At 41.2% G+C, this 14,386-nt stretch overlaps 1 protein-coding gene across 2 annotated transcripts in view; it reads left to right on the top strand.

Moving 5' to 3' along the window:
* KCNIP4 (potassium voltage-gated channel interacting protein 4) overlaps positions 1–13,098 on the top strand; it is a 297,520-nt gene extending 284,422 nt beyond the window's left edge. For both annotated transcript variants that reach the window (XM_063310637.1, XM_063310636.1), the window contains exons 4-8: positions 2,325–2,395; positions 8,353–8,460; positions 10,768–10,872; positions 11,786–11,848; positions 12,737–13,098. In XM_063310637.1, coding sequence (XP_063166707.1) covers positions 2,325–2,395; positions 8,353–8,460; positions 10,768–10,872; positions 11,786–11,848; positions 12,737–12,784 — 395 coding nt within the window. In that variant the 3' untranslated portion in view covers positions 12,785–13,098. The remainder of the gene's footprint in view (positions 1–2,324; positions 2,396–8,352; positions 8,461–10,767; positions 10,873–11,785; positions 11,849–12,736) is intronic.
* The last annotated feature ends 1,288 nt before the right edge of the window (positions 13,099–14,386 follow it).

Below are 14,386 nucleotides of genomic sequence, written 5' to 3'. Positions count from 1 at the left end.
TGTTGTCTCCTAACTGTAGCGTGTATATCAAACATGCTGCTTGATAATCTGTTCAAAGACATTGCCCAGTATAGATGTCAACTGATAGATCTGTAGCTTCCCGTGTCTTCCTTCTTCCTCTTTTTGAAGATGGGAATGATGTTCGCTCTCCTCCAGTCTTCTGGGACCTTACCAGCCCTCCAGAAGTCCAGAAGTCCCCAAAGGGTGGTTCAGTGACCACCTCTGGTATTTCCTTTTGTATTTTTCATAGTTAAATAATTTTTTTTTATAAAGCACAAAATATACTTTTATAAAGTATTTTGAATTCTTTTACAACAATATCAGTATTTATGTACCATATTAAGGAGGTAATTCCTTAACACATTAAGGAGGTTCAAGTGGACACACAGCCATGAAAACTCACAGGGTCACTTTGACCAGTTATCCTCAACCCAAAGTGATTTTGATTGTGGGGATAAATTATGATGTATACCTGATTGAACTGCTAAAGGAAAAACGGAATATAAATATAATAAATATACAGTATTTATCTGACTAAGAGATTCAAGAGATAAGCTTCTTCTGGATGTGGTCACACTTTAAAGGTCAAGAACATTGCCTAGGGTCCTCTTGCGAACAGCACTGATGCTGGATAGCCATTTAACATCTGTGGTGGGCAGATTATTAGCTTCAGTTGATAAACCAGTTGGGCCATTACATGAAGTGACGCATGTTGGTATCCTCAAAATTGGACTATTGCCAATTGCTCTTTGTGAAGTATTTTTGAAGACAGTTCAGAAATTGCAGCTAGCCTAGAAGGTATCATTCTCATCCCCCTATAATGAAAGAACCACACTAGCTCCAGGTTGCTTCTGATCCCAGTGGAAGATTCTCACTGTGGTTTCTAAACACTTACATAGCTTAGGCCTAAGGTACTTGTAGGATTTCATTTTTCCCTCACCTTCTGTTCACACTCTCAGATCTTCAGGGTGGCGTTTTTTGTCATGGACACTGACAAAGGAACAAAGTGCCCAAGGAGCTTAGTATGACCTTGGTGGAGGTTAGGAAGGAATTTAAGAGTTGTGTTGTATAAGCCTACCAGAGCAATTTGGAGTGGTGGCATATACCTTTTGGAAGGAAGGAAGGAAGGAAGGAAGGAAGGAAGGAAGGAAGGAAAGGAAGGAAGGAAGGAAGGAAGGAAGGAAGGAAGGAAGGAAGGAAGGAAAGGAAGGAAGGAAGGAAGGAAGGAAGGAAGGAAGGAAAGGAAGGAAGGAAGGAAGGAAGGAAGGAAGGAAGGAAGGGAAGGAAGGAAGGAAGGAAGGAAGGAAGGAAGGAAGGAAGGAAGGAAGGAAAGGAAGGAAGGAAGGAAGGAAGGAAGGAAGGAAAGGAAGGAAGGAAGGAAGGAAAGGAAGGAAGGAAGGAAGGAAGGAAGGAAGGAAGGAAGGAAGGAAGGAAAGGAAGGAAGGAAGGAAGGAAGGAAGGAAGGAAGGAAGGAAGGAAGGAAAGGAAGGAAGGAAGGAAGGAAGGAAGGAAAGGAAGGAAGGAAGGAAGGAAGGAAGGAAGGAAGGAAGGAAGGAAGGAAAGGAAGGAAGGAAGGAAGGAAGGAAGGAAGGAAGGAAGGGAGGGAGGGAGGGAGGGAGGGAGGGAGGGAGGGAGGGAGTAAGTAAGTAAGTAAGTAAGTTTGATTCAGCCAACAAGAGTATTAAAATTCATTGAACTCAATGGGGAACTTAACCATAAAGTTATTCATTAACTATCTTCTGGACTTAAAAGTATAATTCTTTGATTAAATTGTGGCCATTCTAATTAAACTATTTTTATTTAGATAATTAGGAGCAGTGTCTCTTGTCTAGGCCTTGAATGGCACTTCTTATAACAATTTGATGGGTCTTCAAAGAATCACGAGTTTTAAAAATGACAGTGGCATTGTCCTCCTTCCAAACTTGAATCCTGGAATAATAACCTGGAATAGTCAATATGTAGCACAGAAAAACATGTGCAAATGCTCCCATGCGTGGTTTGTTCCAATCATTCCGCTGTTATGATTTGATTTCTATGCAAATATAAATGGAGACTCTACTGTGTAATTTAGTTAATTTTCCAGTTCTGTAAACAATAACTGGATTTTAACACCATCCATGATACCTGTGGTTAAAGTGAAGCAAAATATAGGAATGACAATCACTTTTTATAAGTAATTACTTAATAATAATCAAATAATAACTTTACCTCCCCACCCAAAAAAGATAATAATTAATAGGGGTATGGCAAAGAAAAGACTATGGTTCTTTAAAATATTAACTTTTGATATGCAATTAATAAGGATCAATCTTGTTTAATTCCAGATTCCACAACATATGCACATTTTCTGTTCAATGCATTTGACACAGATCATAATGGATGTGTGAGTTTTGAGGTAAGGCTGTTTTATTTCTGTTCTATATGTGGTCCAAAGTCTTGACTAGCTATGTTAAAAGGTTATATGCTTACATAGCTATGTTCCTCATAAGCAGCTATACTAGGTCAACAGAATTATTGTTATTAATATTATTATTAAATAGTATAATATTTGAGAAAATACAAGTTCTGGTTTTCTGGATCTCCACACCTTATTCCCCTATCCAGTCAACATTCTCCCTTAATTCCTTCTCCAATCAACATTTCCTGAGCAGAAAAGGGATCAAAAGAGTTTTAATACAATGAGAAAACATTCAATTAGGGAAGGAAAAGAGGAGCTCTTTTTAATCAGCCAGGTATTTATTTTCAACTTTCATTATCTTCCAATTAACGTGTTACCTTTGTTAATTCCTCCTTGTTTTAAGAGCTAAATGAAAGGAAATGGTTTCTCCTCAGCTCTAAACTCTCTAAGGTTCATACAGCACTGAAAAGTCTATTGGTCCTCTTCAATTCCTGATACTCCTCTGCAATGAGGTGATGTGATTGTTCTGGGACATCCTTCTTTACTTAGTATATTTTATTTATTTAACCGTATTTGTCGACCACCTGTAATGGTATGTGGGAATGACCTTGGGAGACCGGGCAAACAGATGCTGCCCAGGGAATAGTCTGATAAGAGGGAGCATAGCCCACAGCTGCACAGTGGGCGGAGCAAGAGGCTTAGAAGGGACCCTCCCTAATTTCTCGGGGGTAAAGGAGATGGCAGGAGATTTGTATTTTCAGACCTGCAGGCTTCTGTTAACGTAGCCTTACAATAAAGGAGAATTAGCTCATCTGGTCATGTTTCCTGCCTGGTCTACCTGGGAAGGTTGACATCAATCTTGCAAGTCTGAAAGTACAATTCCCCCGCCGCATCCTTTACCCCCAAGAAATTAGGGAGGGTCTCTTTTGAGCCTCTTGCTCCACCCACGGGCAGCTGCGGGGTTTGCTCCCTCTTATCAGACAGTTCCCGAGGCAGCATCTTTTCGCCCCCCCGTCTCCAAAGGCCATTGCCTCATACCATCAGACCACCCTAATCAATGAAGACTTGGAAGTTTGCAACAAAGAAAATGAAAGATCTACAAGCAATACTACAGAATGGTCTAGCTACAATGGTTGCCCCCAGAGCCAAAGGAGCCTTGCAGACATAGCCATGTGTACCTCTGGAGTGTGGAGCCACCACAGATAGGGCCTGCTGCCTAACCCACCCCATGAAGTTTATGGTAACTCTCAGTGAGGCATCTCTTCATCTTTGGATTGCACAGGCAGGTTCAATCCAGGCAGAGGTAGTACCTGATGGATAAGTATGATTTCTATGGATGCAGGAAGTGGGATCAATTTTAAGGCCCTGTTGGAATGAGTGGGAAAATTTGAAAAATATGAGGCAGTAAAACTCAGTGACCCCACAAAGTAATATTTAAATGTATTGCTCATTAGGTCTCCAGATGCTATAGAAAAGAAAATAACGTCTCCAAGAGCTTAGCAGAACCTCTGCTGTCTCAGCCATCTGAGAAAGTAGGCTGAAAAGGCAATGTTCTGTCCATTTGTGTGATCAGTCATTTTCCTTAAAAAGATTAGGTTAACTCAAAAAAGATCTTCTTCCTTGAGTCCACCTTGAATCCCCATGGCTTCATGGACAGGTCCTATAGTATATTTGACTGCTGTAGAAGCATGGCTTTCTAATGCCTTCTTCCATGATGCTTTTTAGATTTATTTATTTATTATTCAAATTTCTATCACCACCCATCTCCCCCCAAAAGGGGGACTTTGGGCAGTTTACAATAAAATTTACAATTTAAAAACCATCAAACACATAACTTACAATGCAAGCAACCAACATAAAAATAAAATAAAATAAATAAAAATATAAAATCCAAGTGGCACAGATTTCATTCGGTAGGGAGACTCAACAACACCAGCCACCCCCAGGAAGAGCTGTTGCCCTTCCCATCCCAGGCGAGGCAGCAGAACCAGGTCTTCAAATCCTTCCGGAAGGCTGAGAGTGAAGGGGCCTGTCTCACCTCCAGGGGCAGAATGTTCCAGAGGTTGGGTGCCACTGCAGAGAAGGCCCGCCTCACGGACCCTGCCAAGTGGAATTCCTTTACTGACGGGGTCCGTAGCATGTCCTCTCTGCCTGACTGGGTGGGGCGGGTGGATGTCACGGGGAAGAGGCGGTCCCTCAGGTAGCCTGGCCCCATGCCATGTAGGGCTTTAAAGGTCATAACCAACACCTTGAATTGGACCCAGAAGCAAACTGGCACCCAGTGCAGCTCACACAGCAGTGGTGTCACATCTGCCGAACTTGGGGCACCCACAACTGCCCACGTGGCTGCATTCTGGACCAGCTGAAGCTTCCGGATGCTCTTCAAGAGTAGCCCCATGTAGACCGCATTACAGTAGTTGATATGGAAGATGACCAGGGCATGAGTGACTGTTCGGAGGGCATCTCAATCCAGGAAAGGGCGTAACTGGCGCACAACACGAAGTTGTAATAAGATTTCCCAGCCAAGCCTACAGTCCTGATATTTCTTGTGGTTTCCCATTCAAAATAAAGACCCCCTTTAGTCAAACTCAACTCATGGATAGATCCACCCAATTTTCCTTAATAGCAGGTTGCCCTCATTTAGTGACTGCCTCGTTTAGCAACTTTTCACAGTTGCAACAGCGATGAAAAAGTAACTATATGACCAATCCTCACATTTATGACCTTCACAGGTCTGTAAAGCAACGGAAAGCTGAAGTAACGTCATAAGCAAAGTGGTGGCTTCACTTAGCTGCTGCTTCACTTAACAACTGAGTTGCCATTCCCAATTGTGGGCACTAAACAAGGACTATGTATGTTGCAGTATTTTATCAATCCATTATGAACCAGCATTTTTAGTAAGAATCCTTCTTTCAATGGTTGGAGGAGAAATGTAGACCCAGACAGTGTATGTGGAGCTTCAGGGTTGTGCACAGCTTGAGAGTAGGGGTACAGCCCAAAAGTGGATCAGGCCAGGTCCTCAAGTTTTGAAGTTTTCGAAGATTCTTAAGAAAGAAATGATGCCTTAGATCTCCTGATGCCTTAAGGTACCAATTTTCTCCTTAACCCCAACTTCAAAAACTTTTAAGATTAATATGGGGCATTCCTTTTGGCTTCCCCACTATGGAGATTCTGAGGGTATGCCAAACAGGAGCTGACAAGCCAAACCTTTTTGCAACCAGATGTGGCATGGTCCAGAAACAGCTGTGCTTTGAAACAGGAAGAGCAGCCAACACTGTTCCTCCTCCTCCCTTCCTGCTCTGCTGCTTGATTTCTGTAGTGGTTTGAGATTGTGCTATGGGGCTGTGATTGAAAGAAGGATGCTTAGAACCTCTGTTTCTCTGTTTCAGAGAAGGTCACTACTGAGTTGAGTGGGTAGGACAATGTGTTAAGCCTGTGGAAAACAATGGAAGTGATGCTTACTTTTGTGTTGTAAATTTTGGCTGAAATGTTGCAGATTCCTTGTAGTTAAGGCTAGTTTCAACAGAATTCAAACCCAATTTGCCATCTATCTCTGGCTTTTTGCAAGTGAAGTCTCACATCAAAGGAGGTCTGGGGAAACATGGAATATGGCCAAGTAGCAGAAAGATGGGTGTTTATACTTTTAGCACAGCACATCTTTATTCTCTAATCTCAGAGTGCCAGAGAGAAAGAAAATACGATGCCCATTAAAGTTGCCCAAGATTCCCTCTTAATCTTTTCTGTGCCAATTTCCTTGGCAGTAGGGGTTGCTTCTCACCTTGCTGATACAGTTCAAAGGGTATTGCAATGTTTGCAAATACTGAGCAGGGAGCAAGAGGTTTCCGAAAGGGGTACGGATCTGGAAAGTCATGGAGGAAACTAAATATATTCACGGGCCAAGCTCTTTTTAGATGCAGAAGGCTGATTTAAACCACTGTTGGAATGAGCTTCAAGTGGAGTGATTAGGCTATTGGACCAGGACCAAAGAGAAAAAGTTCAAGTCTAGCATCAACTATGGAAGCTGGCTTGGTAACTCTGAGATTGTCACATCCTCTGCTCAGTTTAACCCACAGGATGATTATTATGGAAATAAAATCAGAGATGATAATTACAAAAGCTGCCTTAAAGTCCTGGGATATAAACCGAGCAAAGGAACATCACGAACAAAATAAAAATATGTGGGGGCTGAAGCCTTCAGAAGATAGTAAAACACTTGAATGTATCATGAGGCCTTTGTAATCCCGATGTATTCATTTGTCAGTATCTGCATATTCATTGTTTACACTTTTTTGGAATAGAATAGTCTGCAAATGATTCAATACGCCTTTATTTATATGTTTATGAAGTAGCTCATAGGCATTTGAAAATAAAGCAGAGTGGCCACTAAAGGCATTTTTTTAATGTGTTAAAAATTCCAATTCTCCATGATTATCTTACATTCTAGATACTTCTTGCAGTGATGGCCTATTGCCTGGAAAAACAGTTTTAAATGCTCACCAGATCTCTTCACTGAACACAATGGGATTGAAAACCTCTCAACATGGATAAATTATATCTCATTTAGGTCTATTTATTGCATGATATTCTGCTTTTTCTTTTAAGAAGCTCAGAACAACTTCTCTCGTGCTTCTAGCAGTATTCCAGCTAGGCTTACTTCTGTCAATACAGTTCTCATTTTTCTTTTCTCAGCCTAAAAAATACACTAAAAAGAAGAATATTTAAAATACCTACAGTGCAGTAACGTTTAAATTAATGGTATGTCACCTTTCACTAGATAACATGATCTATCCACAGGTAATTGCATTATATGCCAGTGATTTTGGTATACAGTAAGATAAGGGTGCGCTTAAACCATCTGATAATAGGAATAATAACTAATGATACAAATTACAGTTATGGTTGACTGCTATGTCTTTCCTTAAGCTTGAACTCCTCCACCATGGCATGATCCTGGTTGAGGTGTTCCTGACAGATGCTATTTGCATGGCCATCCATGCTCCGAATCACATTTGGTCCTACAAATCTGGATCACTGCACAGGCTTAATGCAAATCGTGTTTGCAATAAAATATATTTTGAGAAATCAATGCAGTCTAGTGGAAGGACAAATAAAATCCCAAAGGATGCCGTGAAATGCCTGTCTGCATACACTGACATTTGGGGGAAATAAAAAATAATAATGACCTTTCACTTGGTCTTTGTAATTATCTTTTGCTTGCTGTAACATCCGAGTAACTTCCCAAACTTATTTATTTGTTGATTACATTGATTTCTAGGTTACCTCCCAAGAAGCTTCAATCCTCCTGGGACAAAACTTTTATATTACTTAATTGAATTAAGGCAACAGGGCAGAAAAAGACAGCCAATCAGATATATTACCTGCTTTGTTCCAGATCTCCATTAATACAAATAAACCAAAGGTGGCTTCCACTTCTATTAAAAGTGTTGCCTTTGGCCATTCCACTATAATAAAAACAATTACTCATGAAATGTAAGCTGGGTTGGTCCATAGCTGCTTGGCGTTTTAGCTTAAGATGGTGTGATCCGTGAGATGGTTGGTTTCACTGCTCGGTGGAGTTCAGGGATAAGTAGTAAATAATCTGACTTTCATTCAGTTGAAGTGGCGCATTCTCCATTTGCGATTGCAGCAGTAAGCAAGATCCAGCTGGTTAATGGGTTTTTACGATTCCATAGAGTTCAATGGGAGAGTTCTGCAAGAAGGGGCTGTCATCTTCAAAGTTTTTCTGCTTCCATGAAGCTAAAAAGGAAGGTTACAAGGCTGTTCTGAGGGCTCAGATGTCACATGAGAGACTTGTGATCCAATCAATCAATCAATCGGGTTTATTTCGTTTTTCCCGCTGCCAAAATGCAGTGCTTCTGCCATGTTAACCTAAAACAACAGGAACCACCGTCTTTTGTATTGTCCTTTGTTTTTGGTTTTGTTTTTTCTTCCAGGATTTTGTCATGGGCCTTTCAATTTTGCTTCGAGGGACAGTGCAGGAAAAACTCAACTGGGCTTTCAATTTGTATGATATAAACAAAGATGGCTATATAACGAAAGAGGTAAGGAGTCCAGCCCAAGGCTAACTGTACATTTGTTTTCACCTGTAGATACATCATGATCTCTAGATTCAGAAGTGTAGGATGAGATGTGCGGATACTGCAGCAAGTTCATGCTTGATTTTTTTTTTAAAGAAATTTTGCCACTCAGTTTGGATTGTTGCTCCATATCCAATAAGTTTCCTACTGTCTCATACGCTTACTGACAACAGGGAACGTTACAGCTGTTCCTAGCTGGGATTAACATTTTTCCATGCATTAAAAGTTCAGATCTTGCAGGTTTTCCATGTATACGCTGCAGGCATTTTAGCAAATCGGTTAAGTACAAACAGGTGTGTTTGACAGATAAGACTGCAAGCTTCCAAAATTTGGCCTTGGTGCTTATGGATCCCGGTAAAAATTGCAGAGGCCCTCCTGCTTTAAAGATGAATCACTGAATTGCCTACTCATGAGAAGACCCTGCTACCCAGATAGCTGAGACTGTTCTTCCAAACTCCTGGTTCCTCCTCTTGACCATTTCTCAAGATAGCAATCAAAAGGCTCCAATGACATCCTGGAGAAATAGGGTATTTTGGATCACATCAATCCTTCTGTTAACATAGAGGTATCGGTTTTATCCTTAGATGTCACTGAATTGTTTTAAAACCAACTTCTACATTTGGGAAGATTCTCAGTTCTGGTTAAGCAGGATGTCTATCTTGCAGAAGTGTATCTGCCAACCACAGTTGTGAAAGCTTGTGAATCCTTTAGAGCTTTCCACAGTCCTGACTGTAATCCGAGGTTCATCTGAATCTTTAAAAATTCTGATTAAACCACCTGCCCCTTCAGTGTAGTGTCCTCTCTTCACTGAACGCATTTAGCCTTCGTGGAAAATGCATGAGCAGCTTTACATTCACTAGCTGGTGGCATTTCATTCACAGTGATCTCAACCAAATGCTTCTTGTACCTGGTGATCAATCCCACATATGGTCCCGGAGATCGTGTGGCTTGTTTTCCTTTACAGAGCTGCTTCAACGCAGTGGTATTTAGGGACTGTCTTGTAGAAAGTGCTTGCTTCAAGTCATCCCACGGCATTTTAATGAGGTTAAGATCAGAGCTTTGACCTGACATTCCAAAATATGAAATTTCTTCTTCTTCAGCCGTTCTGTGGTAGATTTACTTGTGTGTTTAGGATCACCACCACACTGCATCACCCACATTTGTTTAAGTTCCAGCTCATGGACAAACAACCTTCAAGATATACATATAAGCACAGCTATGCTCGTGTGGGCAAGGATATTTGGTATCAGATTCTAGCATGCCCCGGGAAACTTCACTGGCTGCAAAGAGGAAATTGGGGGCCATCCCACCCTATTCACCCCCCCCCCCCTTACTATCAAGAGCTCTGATGTTTGAACACACTATGAGCACTGGGACTTGATGGAGGAAACTACCTAGAGGTGTCTGCTGTGGCCTGGGAGTCTCTTTCAGGCACAAGGGTGCACGGACTTTTGTAAACTGCCCTGAGTCATTTTGAGATGGGCGGTATAAAAATACAATAAATAAATATCCTGTAGAACTTGCCAATACAAACTGTCATTTCTTGTTCCCTCAAGGATTGCAAGCTGCCTGGGCCTTAGGACTTTAAAGCAATTCCAAACCATGATATTCCCCCTACCATGCTTCACGGTTGGGATGAGGTTGTTTGAATGCAATATTTCAACTTCTCTAAACATACCCTTTCTCATCAATGCCGAAAAAAAAAAATACGACTGTCTCCTTTGTCCATCCAAGTGGTCCCTAGCAGACTTGAGATGGGTGGCAGAGTCTTTTCTGGACAGCAGCATTTTTCTCACTAGCATCCTTCCATGCACACTTGCTCAGTGTTTTCCTTACGGTGGACTCATGAACACAGGCAGCCACAGTGGCAGCTGCTGAGTGCAGCATTGCAACCAAAGGTCAAGATGGTCTGTATGTGCAGCGATGTCACACATATACACAAAAGAAGTGGGACTTGTATTGTGATGCCACACCTGCCATCTTGCCTGTTCTGACCCTCCCCAGCAGACTCCAGTGGAACAAAGGTTATGAATGTTGGTTTAATGTGTTCAACAGAAACATGGCACATGTATACTATTTTGGATGGTTTGTTCGGTCAGAATCTATTAATAGGATTTAGTTGTGAATGTGAAACTTTGATCACATTATTAAGTCACCTTATTGCAGGATTTTAGAGAGCTCTAAAGAATGTAGAAATTTTCCATCACCACTGTGTATATTTTTCAATACGTTTGTATCAGTTCACTCTAATACATTATTTATCCCTACCAGGAAATGCTTGATATAATGAAGGCTATATATGATATGATGGGGAAATGCACTTATCCTGTTCTTAGAGAGGATGCCCCAAGACAACACGTGGAAACATTTTTCCAGGTAGGATTCACCTAAGTACTGTAGAAAAACTCAGGAACATTTCTTTAATGGTTTGCATGATGGTGGTTATGAAATTTACTATTATTATGCTATTTGTAGATACAAATCAGCCAGTCTGGTCTAGTGGCTAAGGTGCTGGGCTAGAAAGCAGGAGATCGAGAGTTCTAGTCCCGCCTTAGGCACGAAAGCCGGCTGGGTGACCTTGGGCCAGTCCCTCCCTCTCAGCCCAAGAGCCAATCAGGCGTGGTATGAGAGTTCTAGTCCCGCCTTAGGCACGAAAGCCGGCTGGGTGACCTTGGGCCAGTCCCTCTCTCTCAGCCCAAGAGCCAATCAGGCGTGGTATGAGAGTTCTAGTCCCGCCCTAGGCACGAAAGCCGGCTGGGTGACCTTGGGCCAGTCCCTCCCTCTCAGCCCAAGAGCCAATCAGGCGTGGTAGGAGAGTTCTAGTCCCGCCTTAGGCACGAAAGCCGGCTGGGTGACCTTGAGCCAGTCCCTCTCTCTCAGCCCAACCCACCTCACAGGGTTGTTGTTGTGGGGAAAATAGGAGGAGGGAGGAGTATTAGGGATGTTTGCCACCTTGAGCTATTTATAAAAACAATGAAGGCGGGACAGAAAATAAATAAATAAAAATAAAATATTCACATCCCAGTTCTATTTAAGTATGTATGAGTGCTTTTAAGCTGCTTTAGTGGTACCACTCCCATACTAGACTTTACCGTTCTCATATGCACCACCTTCCACTCTAAAAATATGTCCTGAAATAAGGAAACAATATAAAGTAAAATAACATCAAGAAGTTAACTGTGGAATCTTAGCATCCACCGATATTCTTTAAAAAACAAAGCAGTAATGGACCATAAGCATCGTGGGCAAGAGTTTGAAGTCTCTTATGCAAACCTTTTATTTCTGGCAGAAGATGGACAAGAACAAAGATGGTGTGGTTACCATAGATGAATTCATTGAAAGCTGCCAAAAAGTAAGTATTTTACTTGTTGAGTGACTTGCACGGCACGGGAAAGCACTGAAGCCTTGTACAAACTCTTTCTGTACGCTAGATCATTCCCAACAAATGATTGTTCAGCCCCTGCTTGAAAATGACAAGCTAGGAAGAGATTGCCACCTTTGTAGATCATCAACTTTTTTTTCACCTTGGAGTCACACATTTTATTGGCGTTTTTAGCTTCTGAAGCCCACCGGAAGAATGTGGGATGGTGATGCAGGGATAACATCAGAGCAGGCAGATGAAACTTATACCCCACGTCCCCCAAATTTTAGCTCGGTTTAGAGTTTAACATACGAAGAGAGAAGAACAGCGCAACTGCAATTTGCTATTTTGCTGCCCAATTTCAGCAAATCTTGGAGACTCTAGGGGCACAAACATCATTCTGGGATGCAAAGTGTCTACCTGTTTTAGGTAGACCGGAGATTCATTCCACTGTTGTAGTGCTGTTTAGGTATTTCTCCCTTCACTAGTACTATTGATTGGTTGATACATAAATATTACTGCAGATCTTGTTTCTGTCACCAAGTTCCATCTCTTAATCACAAACACTGCCAGCCATATTAATGGGAAATATGCATAAGTGCGTATGCCTGTATCTTGGGCGAAGGGGGTGAACTGAAATGCTCACACGGCTTCAGCTACATTTGACTTTGGGAGATTAGCTAGAGAGAGAGAGAGAGATGGGTAGATATATATGATTGATTGATTGATTGATTGATTGATTGAGATAGATGGCAGAGACACGATAGATGTAATGGTTTCAGCTTAAAAGAGATGTTCATCTCTATAACTGGGTGTTGTTAAGACTTTGGTTTCAAATATCTTTTCCTGATAATGAGGGCTTGCATGTTTTTCTTGCAGGATGAAAACATAATGCGTTCCATGCAACTCTTTGAAAATGTAATTTAACCTCATGCAGCTCTCCCTTCGATCAGTGGACAATATGAACAATTCTGTAGCAACACATCTATAAACGTTGCCACTTATGAAACAGGATTGTCAGCTTTACACTGAGATGTCTATAATGCAAATAAGCTTTGTTTAATTAAAGCCTTCCTTCTGAGACTGTATTTTTCCACTAGCTGAGGTAAAGCAAAGTCATTAAACGACGCTCTCGTAGTTGTTTTTAAAATGTCCTTTGGTCCGTAGAACAACCCAAAGAAAACAGCAATAGGGAAATTGCATTATTGTCGTCATTCCAACTTTAACAGAAGAGGTCTTGGAGTGGTAGATAGATGAATTTCTACAATATCAGCTGTTTAATTTCACACTCCCTATTGTATGAATGTCATCCTACGTAATTCTCAGCTGAAAGTTCCTTCTGATTTTAAGCAGAATCCCCCCGTGTGTGGCTGGAAGCTTCACGAAGCCTGTTAGCATTCTCATGTGCTGACTTCATACTGGGTCACAACTTAAATGCCTCCAGGCTCTCCCCCTGAAGCCAAACCCTTCTGTGTCCATAATGAACTGGCACACCCAAGTCTTCCCTTGTCTATCCTGAGAGGAATTCCAGATTCCTTGACACTACTCTTTTAAAGTCACGGTCTACACGTTTTATAGCAGAATATTTTTTTATAGAAGAAAAAGGTTTAGATTATTTAACCATTGCCTGTGATAAATTTATTCTGTTGACAAGACTACTGACACAGTCAACACCGAGGCAGCAGTTTACATAAAAGTTTAGGCTTCCAAATCAAAGGTAAAAAATTGTTGATACTAACAGATCTTCATTGGAATACAGATGAAGTCAGAGTGAAGCTTGATAGGGAACCAGCAAGACAGAGCGTTCATTCAAGTTCCCAGTATGTACTGCTCAAAATATGGGACAGGACACGATTATGACAATCTGGAATCATCTAGCGTATGAAAGATTTTTTTTCCTCTTGTTTCAAAGCCCAAGTAAGAGGGGAAGTTTATTAGCATAACAATTTAGAAGCAACTGTAGATTTTCCAGGAGCTACAGTGGCTATGATTCACAGTGTGGAAAGCAGACAGATAATGTTCTGTGAATGCGAGAAAATTGGCAGAAAAATGATTTGAATAAAATTAAAAGTAAACTTGCCTCAGCCTTTAAAAATGACCCAGGAAGAAATGTAAGTGCACAGTATCTGAGAAGAGAGAGGTAGAAGTTGGCTTTCCCCCTCCCTTAAAAAAAACAAAAAAACAGAGAGACAGACAGGATGGGCTGTAGCCAACAAAAATTCCTACTTCTCAAGATCGTCAAAATATTATTAAATTACTGTCTGGCTAGAGCCTATAACTACTGACAGGAGAAATATGCCAGCAGTAATCGTGACATTTCTACACTGAAGATCCAGAGAGCTTATAGGTGTACAATGCTGCTGCAAACTGTTGTAGTTTTTTCTCTCTCTTTCTTCAAAAATGGCATCCATTCTGGTGCAAGATGGCCTAGAGAGTCAAGCTGAAATCTGCTCTATTATCACCACTGTAGGAATGCGAGTAATACAATTATATGTACATCTGAAATTTGTTGTAGAATGTTCATGAAAA

The sequence above is a fragment of the Candoia aspera genome, chromosome 8 (assembly GCF_035149785.1).
Source record: "Candoia aspera isolate rCanAsp1 chromosome 8, rCanAsp1.hap2, whole genome shotgun sequence".
Classification (NCBI taxonomy): Eukaryota; Metazoa; Chordata; class Lepidosauria; order Squamata; family Boidae; genus Candoia; species Candoia aspera.
The sequence above is the reverse complement of the archived record's forward strand: the minus strand, read 5'-3'. Positions and strand labels throughout refer to the sequence as shown.